A 13,723-nucleotide genomic window follows, 5' to 3' on the forward strand; every position below is an offset into this window, starting at 1 on the left:
AGAGTCCCGAGTTAGTGCATAAAGTTCTGCACCTTGTAATACGCAACTACACATGTGGTGGGTGTTCAACATATGGCTTCACCAATAATAAATCTCCACAAGCGCAGTTGCATATTATAAAGTGTGCGACTGCTGGCACCTGATTGAAATTTTATATTTAAATATTGTTTAAAAAGATGAATGACTAATAAATCACGAGCAGTATATCAAGAAATTTCTAAAAGTCTCAATTATGATGCATTTGGAATTGAGATTGAGCAGCTGTAACTTAAAAGTTACAGTAATAATAAAATGCTTGATAAACACTAGTTGTTGTAACTTAAAAATTATGTTAACATGATTTTTCACTTATATGATGGAAAATCTATTATATCTTTAATAATTTTATCAAAATTATTATTTAAAATTTATATTTTGTACATATTATTAACTTTTGTCTTATAATTACAGTTTTTTTTTCACAACAGCTGTAACTTAAAAATTACAGCATCTCAATTCTAAATAAGACCTTAATCTATTTGTGCGATGACATTAAAAAGTAAATTTATGTCTTCTCTAATTCATTTAATTTTTGCTATACAAAGTACAACTAATGAGATTTATTCTTATAAAATATCATATTTCAATTGCTTTTGATTGATGAGTCTCAATTAAAAAAGTTTTGTTTTGGTATACCATTCGAGGAAATAGATAACATTTTTAGGGGTCCAACTATGTTGCAACTGTTGCTTTCAGCCATTAGATCCAGTTTATGTAACTGTACAACTATAGATCTAACGACTGAAAGCAACTGTGGTACCATACCATAGTTGCAACATAATTTTGCCCTATTTTTAAGCTCTTTATTTCATTTAATTGGTAAAATATTGATAGATTATTTAAAATTTCATTTTATCTCAATAATTATTGTGAACCATTAGATCTCATTTTTTTCCACTATTGATGATACAGTATTTTTATACCAGCATCATATAGCTACCATTATAAATTATTTATTTTGTTCATTTTTATAATGTATATATAGATATAGTAAAATATTTTATAGTTAATAATATAAATTTATAAAATTTGGACTCAATCAATTTTTTTTTTTTTTTTGTTTTGGTCAATCATGCACAATTGTCCTATTAGCTATGCCGCTAGTACGTCTTTAAATAAACACACCGGCAAGTGAGAGGTAGCCGACAGTATATAATAGTTGTTATTTTTTGAATACTATAAACAAAAAATATTAATAATTAAGTAAACAAAATACAAAAAAATTATGCAATATACATTGTACTAAATTTAACACTCTGAACACAAATTTGTCATGACATTAATTGTCTTACAAAATTACTTTATTCGATCCGGATCAGCAATAAATGAAGCTTCACCCCATTATTTTCTTGTGCACATTCAGTTGAAATGCACAAGAACCTTACACACAAATATATATATACACACACACACACACACATACATATACACATTGATTAAATTAGATATATGTTGAGGAAAGATTCCAATATTTGCTACTTCAATTTGGAATCTTCTTGAAAACAAAAATCTCCCAATAAAAAACAAAAAAGTCAAAAATCAACTGAACCTACAATAATTTCAGTCCAAATAAGGACCGGGGGTCTTATTACACTGAATGGTAATTATAATTATTAATTGGTTATTCCAAAGCCAGCCATGCAATCATTATTGTGTGGCCTTCTTTTGCAATCTTTCATTAGCTGGGAAATGGTAACCTGCAAGACATAATTCAAGGAGATGCATTGGGAAACTTGATCTTGGCAAGATACAATCAATGTATGTCACCTAATAAGGGAGGTGATGAAAATAGGTTGTCCCACACGTAAAGTTTACTTCTTTAAATGAATTAGGATTCAGTGATTGGATGAGCTATACTCAACTCTTCATAATCTTCTACCACACGTTTATATATAGTAATATATGATTAAAATTTAATTAATATTATGTTCTTATTCAAAAATTATGAATTGTATCTTTCTAAAAAATTAATAAAAAGTTCAACTTAACACTAAATCTAAATCTTTTTTAAATCTCATAAAACTATGGATGAGTCTGTTACACCATGACATTATTGTTACACCATGTCATGATACGATTATTCAGTCAAAATATTATATATATCATGTGTTACTACATGTGGATTTATGATAGAAATTGTTCCAGGAAAAAAAAAAGACATAGTGACCTTTTTTATTGCAATTTATTTAGTAAACTTGTGGACATTTTGGTTTTATTTATTTTTATTTTTCACTTTTTATTGCAAACAAAACAAGAGGCATTGCAGTCTTTTTACAATTTAAGTCGATTCGTTCACTTTGTTAAATTTTCTTGATTTTTTTAAGTTAATAGATAGGCAAATGAGATTAATGCAATTAATAATGAACTTACCCCAACTTCAACGAAGTGTTAGAACTCTCCCAGTCTTGAGAATTATCTCCAGATGAACTGCAGATGAAGGTGTTAAATGAGTGGCCTTGTACATTTGTATTAATCCCTGTCTCCTAAATGTTCATAATGATAATATTAATTCAGTATCTAACATTAATTGGGAAGCAAGAAGATTGAGTAAAAGATTTCTCACATGCTGTTTCAATCTCAGGTTCTCCTCCGTCAGTTGCGCTTCCTGCATTTTTAACAAAAGTTGTGCTTAGTGAGCCACCACCTTGACCTTTGATTATATATATAATTTTCATTAACCAAGACGAAAAGTACAATAATATTTTATATACGATCTGTTATCAATAGAAACCAGTCAAACCACTCTAGTCTACCACTGTAATCTAATTCTCCAAGAGCATGAAAATTTTTTTTAAAAAAAAACGATATCTCATTATTTGATTAAATGATCATAAAGATTATTTTTATTTTAAAAAATGGTCATACGAACACTTTTTTGGGATATATACACTTTTTTGTGTATTCAAAAGTGGAAACACAAATCTTTAGTTTTATCAGAAAGAGATTTATATACCAATCCTAAAAAGTGTATGTATAACAGGTCTCCAAAAACATTTCGCCAAACCACAAGTATCATTTTCCTTTTTCTAAAAGTCTGTGCACTAAAGATACATTATATTCGCAAAGGATATTTTTCACTAACATAAAACAATGTGCAGAGACATTACAGCTCTGATAAAAATATCTTATGAACTCCTATAAATTATCCTCCAGTACAAACTACAAACGGACTCTTCGGATTGATACCATCACATAATTTCTATAGAGATAGACCTTCTATAAGCTAAAATCCTTTTATATAGAACTTATAGGGCTTCAGATTTAGAAGAAAATGTCACTAAACCACAAAAACAACAAAAGCACAGAATGACCACCATATATCTAAATTTGGATGACAGAAACTTACCATAAAAGCATAAACCTAGGTGAGATTTACCTTTAAAGAAAGTGAAAGAATTAAAATATAAATAACAGAAAGCAAGTTAATTAGAGGCACAAAAACGGATTTTGTGGACATCAAAATAGTCCAGAAATCAGCAGTTTTATTGCCTTCTATAAGCATGAGAAAAATGAGAAACCTGCGGATTGTACCGCCCTATTGGAATCACTTTCAACCTATATATACACATACACACACACACACATATTGAGCTTCGTTCAGCCCGCTTTAGTAGCAAAATCAAATACCAAGAAACTGAGCTGGCCATCTAAAACGATAGATCACAAATTAATTAACTATCCAGCATTGATCACCACAACAATCAATGAAAGCTGTTTCAGGAACATAATGTTATTGCCCTTACCTTATTAAAAAAAAAAAAATTGAAAAGGGTACAATTTACAGATATGTTGCAATCTAGGAATATAGATACATACATTTAGTACAACCCAAAAGTCTATCAAAACTAAATTAGAGATCTACGCTCCATTGTTGAAGGCACCAGCCCACCAATGGGCCCTTATCTTCAAAAATTTATTTTAATGATGAAAGAAACCAATGCTTTATTCATTAAAACTGCATAAAATTCCTTGCAACAAACTGCAAGTTACATATAATACTCATCTCACCTTTCTCCTCAGAGCATCAATTTCATTCAGAAGTCTTTCACCCTGGAATACATTATACACGCCATTTGTCAATAATCCACAAGCTAAATGTTGCCAACTTTCCATAAACAAGCCGATGGATTAAACAACAATAAGAAGAAGAAGAAATAGATGATATCACTAACTTTTGTTTGAACAACACGGCTCAGTCCTCCTTCAAGTGATTTTTCTAGTCGCATGAGTTCTTCCATGTTTAACTCTTGCAGTTCTTCTCCTTTCATCTGTCTGTGTAACAACTACGGTCATTAATAGCTTAGCAAAAATGGAATTTTAGGGAACACACTTCATGCAAATTAATGGCTTTACTATTTTCTTTTACCTTAGTTCACGGGTCCTATCTGCCATTTCCTTGCTCAAAATGGCGTAGGTACTGCTTTCGAGCTAAACAAACAACAAAAAGAGATCCCCTTTATGCAGCTTCTTTAGAAGTGATGTGCTTTCAGACAATAAGTTTTCAAGCAAAGAAGTACCAAAAATATCCTTATTTATATAAATATGAGAGATCGTATGCTCAAAGTAGATAATATCACTTAGACTACGTACAATTTGTATCTGAACTAGCTCGTTATAGACTAGGTTAATCTATCAGTCATAGGTTCTTCTAATTAAGTAGAAGCATTTAGATTTCCAAGGTTAAGAACAAAATTGTGAGAGGCCATATGTATTCAGAGCAGACACTTAAATTTTGGGCATTCAATGTTACAACTGGTATGAAAGCTAGCTCACTACTTAATGCCTGGATAAAATTTTGTTTTTAGAGTAGTGCTATTAACATCTATCTAAACTCCTTATGTTCAATGATATTACATAAATAGCTGAATATAAAATTAATTATTTTTTAATAGGATTTCAATCAAAAACTCATTATTTATTTTTTAACAAAATCCTTCAGCCGCACAATCTCATAATTTGTAATTATGTTTCAAAATTTTAGTTTCACAATTTTCCAAGGCTATAACAAAATGTTGGAACTTTCTACATTTGTGGAGAATATTCGAAAAGTTCGGGTATTTATTTTTGTGGTGAAAGAAAAAAGAGATCAAACTTCCAAAGAAATATTGTTCTTCTTTAGGGAATGCATCTTCTCCATAAGATTGATACTTTTTTCTTTGTACTTATATTTCATCATAGACAACAGTTGATCCTTAATGGATCTCCACAATCCACAAGAGGAAAATCATGGAATTAAGTTTGATGGATATCAATTGTACCATTAAAACAATTAGGATTTGAGATTTGGCACAGTTAGATGAGAGAATGATGAAGAAGATTGAGGGGTTCTCTATTGTCTACTCTGATAGACTGAAACCATGTAGAGAAACATTACAATTTTAGGTAAATATATACAAAGCTATATTCAGGTAAATAGGGGAGTTAAATAATACGAAGTAAATGCACTGTCCTAGACTCTCTACACGAGTGTACATATCAAACCCCTATATTATAAAAGAGAACCTCCACAATCAAATATCATGAGATATAGCTTTACAAACAAGATTTGCTAGCTGTTCTTTCTGCGTGAATTTGCTAGATGAGCAGGCTTCTTTTTCTCATGTATATATGACTACATCATTTGTAAATATATGAATCTTGGACGCCAAATATTTAACATAAATTTATCATATATTTCCTTGTTCATAGATCAATATAATCAAAATTTATAGTTTTAACTAATTTACATGGTAAATTCTATTAATAAAACTTACATATTGGTTATTCCCAGATGATGGTCAGTTGGTTTGGTCTAACCTACATATTAGCTATAAATTTATATACAAGTTTTTGTGACATTATCATGGAATTTTTTTTTTACACACTTTCTCAACATTTTTTTTAATTTTTATGCTCTACAATTCATTTATTCAATATCCATTTAATTATCATATTCTTATTTATTAATTATCAGTGAAAAATTTAAATCAAGAGAATCTTGGTCCTTAAAATTAGAATTATTATTGTTTTATAATTTAGGCAAAATTTAGTTGAGACCTAATCTGCATGGGAGGGTCATGATTGAGACTAGTGCAATGACAATGAGTGATATTTGGGGGAATGAGAGTGATTTTTTTTAAAAAAATAAAGATTAAAATAAGAATTCAGCTTTTATATATAAAAATATAAGTATAACTCTGTCACTTGGACAAAGTATAAAATAATCTTTATAAAATAGGTTATCACTCTGGTGTAATAGTGTGTATGCATAAATATCTTCTCAATGAAAAATAAATAATTAACCTATTACCTGCAGTTGAAGAGAAGGCTGATCAAATTTGTGAAGGTTCTGCGAATGGAGATTGTGCCTATCAATCACCTGCTTCATACTTCTTGGGAAAAAAAAAACGAATGGAAAACAGTCACTTGGTTTTCAGTGAAAAAAAAAATTGGTATTTTCAAAGAATGTCGTACGTAACACTACATATAGTCTACATTCATAAAATTGGGAGACCCAATTATATTATAACTAATGTGAAGACAACGTGATACTATCATACATGCAATGGTATTTGTTAGGTACTAATTTATCTTATCCTTCACAATAAAACTTCTCAATTTATGACATTCATTGATAATGTCGCATCATCTGACACAATAAATAAAATACATAACTTTGCCACATTTATTAAATTGTATACTTTATATTTAAATGTTATATTTTTATATGTTGTTTATCAATTTTTTAATAAGGGCGAAAAAAATCCATATAAATTTTTTAGCTCCTTATTTCTCTAAATTTAAATTCAGATAGCCAACAAAAAAAAATCACTCAGCCAATGGGCCGAGCATATCCTAACATGATAAATGTATGATTATTCCTTAATAATTATTTTTCAGCAATAAGAGATACAATAATTAGCTTTAAATTACCGAATATTAACAAAAAGCTGTAAAACCGCCAGATTTTGGTGCTTGTGTCGTTTTGATACTATCTCTAACCTTTCAAGAATTAGTTATACAAAGTTTTAACATTACACATAAACCAAAAGTTACAAGAAATAGGCTTACAAGTCCATTTTTCAGTAACTGAACCTAATTACTACCCTATTTATGAAATGTTATGAACAAGAATTAAGTTGGGATCTTTTAACATGTTTTCTCGCAGTAAAGTGATAGATATTATCGGTCATTGATTTTGTTCAATTCTTTATACTGGGAAAAAATGAATCTCTTGAAGCATTTTTCATATAAATTTGTTTTCACCTTTTTCTAATGTTTTTAAAAAGATAGAAGGATGAGTAAAGTTCAAATCAATTTTTTTTAATCTCCAACTTTTCCAAAGATTTGAACTCGGGCGGCCAATTAAAGAAAGTCACTTGAAAGCTATTCCGACCAAGCTCTTGGGAATATAATTAGTATAAAAAATAGAGGGATATACTCTCTGGTGTTTTCTCTTAAGAAACAATTTTTGTTTTTGAAGATGCCAAGGCACTTCTATGAAAATCAAATAGCTATGAAGTCTTTTGATACTTTTTAAGAAGGATGAGAATTACATAGCAAAGGGTGATATAGGAGTGAGAAACATGTTGTCACATTTTTCTTTTTCATTGAGTTTCTGCTTCTCTCATTTTTTTAAAAGATTAAGATTCTTAGATTATTTCTTGCTTAGTACTTTTCTTATTTTAGAAGAATTCATATTTAAGGAATAAGTGGTTGTCTTTTAGTATTTAGATTATTGAAGATGGAGTTTAGTTTCCGCAAGAAAATGAACATTGGGGCCAATTGGGGATGAAATATAGTTCAAAAACCCTATTTTTGACATATGAGTTTATAGAGGGTGTGAGCAGTCAAAAGCACATTAAAGAGGATTGTCAACAAAGGAATGGAACAAGTTTAGCATGTAGCTCCAAGTCTATAGATAAAAACACTATTAATATTGCCAACTATCTATCTCTCTCCTCCGTGAGAGACAATTGTATCATCTAAAATAGATGATGAAGACATCTTCAGGGCATGCCACTAGTGAAATAGAAGTGGTTTGTGATTGCTAACAACTCTCCATTGCACACAAGGTATAACTTGGTCTGTATGTGAGATGTGGTGAAATATTTATGATGATGGTTGAATACTCTCCGGGAAGCCAAAAATAAGAGTGAGTCATTTTAGCAAAGCGATCGACATGTGTTGATTATGTGTACTCCATACAAAGTAGAGTATCTAAAGAATCACAATTATTGGAGAAGAATCACAATTACTGGAGAGGGGACAAGATTCTACCCAAGGCGAAATAATTCCCATAAGCTTTGTGAGTGTAGTTTTGGTAAAGGAATAAAAGTAGAGACAAGATAGTTATGTGGATACGCAGTGAATTGAAGAATTCATCAATTTGGAGATTGTTAGGAAATATGTCTCTTTCTTTTTTATAAGGATCAGATTTCCTAAGTATTTCTTATTTAATATTTTTCTTATTATAGGAAGATTACTATTTAAAGAATAAGTTGCTCCCTTTTTAGGTCTTAGCTTGTTCACAATAGGATTAATTTGTACAAGAAAATAAATATTATACCTAAAAAAAAAGGTTACTAATCATAAATATAGGAAGGTAGAGTTCTTTTATTTTACGATAGTAATCGCAATCATATTTACAAATTGACATTTTCTAGCACAAGATACTAGAGTGTGATTTTTGAGCTTCCAGTGTGATAAGAAAAATACTAGAGTGTGATTATAACAATTCTTCACATTGCGAATTTTTCTCGCATCATTCTTGATGGAAATAGTTTGTCTCCAGCATAGGAACTTTTTGTTCGTATTTTATGGTTGGCACCTTTCTCTATCTAAATCTTTTGTTTATTACTTGAAAAATCCAATAAGTTCTTTGTCTCAAAATTCATAAGAAATAATTTCTTAAAATTTTTTTAGTGGAACTTCTTGAATCTTTAAAACAAAAGAAATAGCTTTTTAATTTAATAAATTCTAAATATTACAAAGAAATATATTCTCAAGTTCAAAAAATATTACCAAATTATTGATGTATCATCTTGCTCCATACGATATAAAGTAACCTTGGTCTATATAATGATTTCACAGTATTTTCTTTTAAATGGACCTAAAGTTCTTGTAGAAAAGACATAGCACACATAGTTTAATTGTGCTTTTAACTAAGCAATGTGTGATAAGAAGAATATCCTCTACAAGTTGAAAAAAAGTTACCAGGCTAATAATAAGTTTGAGGTAAACTTCAACTCTTGTACTATCTTTTGAGTATGAGTTAAGTGTGTAAACGTTTATCTGGTATTAAAGTCAAACTCACCAATACAAGTAGACCAGCACTACCAACCACGAGAAAAGGACTAGACAAGAGGATCAATTTGCACGTGATGGGGGTGATATAAGTTGAAAATAGTTATTAGGCTAATAATATAAGTTTAAGACAACCCCTTAAATCTTTAGCTAGCTTTTCACTATAAGTTAGACGAATGAGGTTCCATTATGTGATTGTGGCAGTTCACTCTTAGATTGTGGCACTTCACTCTTAAATGTTGCAAATGGTATCAAAGCCAATAATGTGGGCAAGAGTTTGAGCTCAAATGCCAGCCATGCATCACTATTGTCTAGTAAAAGAGTTTGAGTGTCCTCTAAGAAGATAAAGTATAACAAACATGATCATAAATAGTTACTAAGTCATATATGTACAATGATATTTTTTCCTCAATTAAAGTGAAAACTCTTTCAACAATATATAACTTTTTGGGTGAATTTCAAACTACAATTGTGTTGGCCTAGAGCAAAAATTGGACATTAAAATAGTACGTGAGAGTGTGACGCCACACTTGAATTATAAAAAGACAAATGAGAAAAGAAATAAAAAGTAAAGAAATTAGAACCTTCTTTTTGTAAGAGGAATCATAAGAACAACTTTACTTCATATTCGAAATTAAAATTTGGGATAAATTTATGATGTCGCAAATGAATTTACAACGTTAAAAAATCTGTTTATAACGTTATAAATCTGTCCCAAACTTTAATCGCAGATAAGAAAATTTTGTCTAAGAACACAACAAAAGAAAATGGTAAAATACCACTTTCTTAAGTTAATAAGAAAAGTTAATGTGAAAGAAATCTCATTCTATTAAAAGAATAAGTATAACCTGAAGATAATCAAGATAAGACAAACAAGAAAATTAAGTGGACCTAGATAAAACTTCTTAGAGTTGTCCTTACTCTTATCAACAGGAGGAAAAATAAAAACTTTGCCAAAATTTCTTTCAATCTTAGAGGAAATCACTTATCATGAATCTTGATCAATCAAAAGCTTGATCAAATAAGCATGAAACAAATATTGTACATGGTATTCTAAAGCTCCTTACAAAGTGTCACTGCATTGTCTACTCATATATAGGCAATGCAAGACCCATTTTAATAAATTACTAGTTTGAACAATTTTTTTTTATTTTAAATATTGTCATTATAATTTAGAGATCAATATTTAATATTGTGGTAACTACTCTCCACTAGTCTGTCTTTTTTTTCCATATTTAATGAATGAAATATCTTTAAAACATTGTTTTTACAAAGATAAATACTAAGACTAATGACATAATTACAAAATTAGATGTAAAGTTTTTATTCCAAGTGATGTGTCGCAAATCGGTGATCTCCATGTGTTTGGCAAGAATTGACTTTTTATAATATTATTAATAAATAATTTCACAACACGAATAAACGAATGACACATCATGTACCATATCATTTAAGGCACAAACTTGTATCCCCAACTTTACATGCATGTCGTTACTAAAATATTAATAATAAGAAAAGATAAGGTCTAAAACAACATATAATTGTTGAGGGGGCAGGTTCGAGTCCCAACTTTGACCATTTTGGTGTTGGGACTCTATCTCCCTCTTATTAAACAGGATAGGAGTAGAAATATCCCACAAAAATGTAGATATAGCATATATATTCTCGAATATTATTGAGAGTAGATATATCCTTATATATAAACAGAAACTTGGGTTGTTGGGTTGTGCTACGAGAGAGTAGATCTAATTTTATTGTTTGATGAAAAGTTTGTTTACTTTGAATGAGAAAGGCAAAAGTGTTTTTCAGTAACTCAACACTAGCTTGATGAAAATGATAGAGTGGACCCTCAAATATAATCTACAAGAAATTAGATCACTTCGGCAAGGAATGCACCAACAATATAGGTCAAGTGACGAAACCAAATTACCAACCCTACTTTTAAGTAAGAACTAAATGTAAACACAACATGAATCCTCATTAAATATGAAGTTTTACCACATCTAATTCACGAATTTAAAGCTGTATAGGTAGAAGCTAAAGAGAGAAAACAAAAGTACAGAGATTGAAGAAGACTATTTAAGGATTGAAAAATTATGAAAATTTTTCCCCTTTCTCAGGTTTCAAATCAAAGTATTATATTGAATGCCACCACTAGCTATGTTCTCAATTAAAGATACTTTAAATGCCTTAGCCGGAATTAATCCATATATAGAAGTGCTATATTTTATGAGGACATTCTCGTGAACATGTAGAATGCATATTCCAAGCATGCATGGGATTATTATGATGATCAATAAATAATTAGCATTAGAGCCCAAAAAAAAAAATACTTCGGAAATAAAAATGGCAGTAAGATATAGGCATAAGGCAATAAAAATATAAGCTTAGGTTAAAAAAATAGCACCAAATAAATATCAACCTCCTCAATCTTGACATAATACTCTCTCCAAATTAATTGGTGTTAATTCTACCTTGTCATAAAATATGATTACTTTAATTATCTCTCTCTCCCTCGCCCTCTCTCTCTTTGTGTCTCTATGTGTGGCGTCCAAAAAACTTAAGCAAAGATCCTAAGGTAAGAGTACTATAAAATCAGTTCGGTCAGTATATTTGATTTAAAAAGATCCTAAGGTACACACCAAATCTATCTCACTGCACAAGTGCACAGTTTCATATCATTTTTCATAATGAACACAAAAACTTAAGCAAATTAAATGCAGATCAATGAATTAATGGTGATGATCAAGTGACGAAATGAAAGAGAGAGGAGAGAAAAAAAAAATTAACCAAACCTTGAACTTGAGTAATCAAAGAGCCTTCCAGTAGTAGAAAAGACTATGAGTGCTACTTCAGCATCGCAAAGTGTTGAAAGCTCCTGAGCTTTCTTGAACAGCCCTCTTCTCCTCTTTGAGAATGTTACTTGCCTTGCTGTTGGGTTATCGATTTTCTTGATCTCTATCTTTTGTCTAGTCATTTTCCCGAGAAAATCAACCAGAACCTTCAAAAGAAAATCACCCAAATGATAGTTTGTGTATGCAAAAGGGGAAATAAAGAAGAATATGAAATGGGTTCTTAAGATCAAGCAAAATAATTCAAAGTAAAAAGAAAGAAAAAAAATCAGAGACCAAACCCTAGATGTAGCCAAGAGAAGAATGAGAGCTCAAAAAAGAAAGAATAAAACCTACCAACACAATAGCAGGCTGACAAATTTTGCAAAATAGTTGGAGATAAAAGGATTGGCCAGATTTGAGAAGTATTTCAAGTTCTCACCTGTGCTTGATTCTTTTCTTTTAATGGTGTCGTTTTTGGTGCTGTTGAGTACTTGACACAGAACCAGATACAAAGACAACAATAGATTTTTGAGAGAGAAAAAGATTTAAATTATATGGGCACATAAGAAAAAAAGATTCCTTTTATTACCAAATAAAGGAGAAAGATGGGCTCTCCTTTTTGTTTTGAAGAATTTTTTACTGTATTTAGTTTGATTTTAAAAAGTTTTAAAAGACAAATTGAAGTGAAGCGACTGTGACCAGAGTAGTAAAATATAAGGTTTTATTAATTTTTTAATCATAATAAATTTCCATTCCTATTTTTTATATGGTTAACAATAGTTTTCCGTACAGATTGGCCACACTCATGACTGGTCAGAAATTATGACAGCAATTGTACCCTCGTACTGTCTGCGTCCCCATCCACATCACACTCGTTCCATTTTTCGTGATACGAGTAATTGATCAAAATGCTCCAACCACATTTATATAAGGCAATCTCTAATACACTTTAATGTCACTTATAAAAACTAAAAATAAGTAATAAGAAAGTGGAATTGGTGGGTTTAGGTGGAGAAAAGTTTATTTAGTTTTTATATTTTAAAATTAGTATTTATTTAATTTTTGTATTTTTTTAAATGTCTCGAAACATCTCTACTGTTAAAGTATTGATACATTTACCGTTACTTTTTATTTCTTTTGGTTTACTTTTACAATACTACTCTTTTATAATAATTTTTTTGTTTGGACATTAATAAAAAAAAAATAATTAAATTATCAATTTAACCCTAAAAAAATATACTAATTTTTTTGCAAGCACCATTGCACACTTGATAGTTTGCATACAATTTTTGACAATTTAAAATTAATATAATTATTTTATTTTTTAAGGTTAAATTGGTAATTTAATTATTTTATTTTTATTAATGTCCAAACAAAAAAAATTATTATAAAAGGATAATATTGTAAAAGTAAGTCAAAATAAATAAAAAGTAACGGTAGGGGTATCAATACTTTAACGACAGGAATATTTCGAGACATTTAAAAAAATATAAAGACTAAATGGACACTAATCTTAAAATATAGGAACTAAATAAACTTTTACCCGATTTAAATTTATATTATTA

The 13,723-nt window shown here is 29.7% G+C and overlaps 1 protein-coding gene across 5 annotated transcripts; it reads right to left on the reverse strand.

The window, feature by feature from the left end:
• Window positions 1-1,306: 1,306 nt before the first annotated feature.
• On the reverse strand, window positions 1,307-12,791 carry LOC102625387 (MADS-box protein JOINTLESS-like). 5 transcript variants are annotated; one of them, XM_006487441.4, is made up of 9 exons: window positions 12,598-12,791; window positions 12,120-12,325; window positions 6,329-6,410; window positions 4,406-4,467; window positions 4,212-4,311; window positions 4,048-4,089; window positions 2,603-2,644; window positions 2,410-2,515; window positions 1,307-1,736 (listed from the first exon to the last, which is right to left on the reverse strand). In XM_006487441.4, the coding sequence occupies exons 2-8, from the start codon at window positions 12,299-12,301 to the stop codon at window positions 2,417-2,419; spliced, it is 609 nt and encodes a 202-aa protein (XP_006487504.1). In that variant the 5' UTR covers window positions 12,302-12,325; window positions 12,598-12,791; the 3' UTR covers window positions 1,307-1,736; window positions 2,410-2,416. The 5 variants fall into 5 exon arrangements, with proteins under 5 accessions (XP_006487504.1, XP_006487502.2, XP_015388512.1 ...); XM_006487439.4 differs by having other exon boundaries at window positions 2,410-2,522; window positions 12,513-12,790; XM_015533026.3 differs by having other exon boundaries at window positions 2,410-2,466; window positions 12,598-12,789.
• Between the last annotated feature and the right edge of the window lie 932 nt (window positions 12,792-13,723).

This window comes from Citrus sinensis, chromosome 8 (genome assembly GCF_022201045.2).
Source record: "Citrus sinensis cultivar Valencia sweet orange chromosome 8, DVS_A1.0, whole genome shotgun sequence".
NCBI lineage: Eukaryota > Viridiplantae > Streptophyta > Magnoliopsida > Sapindales > Rutaceae > Citrus > Citrus sinensis.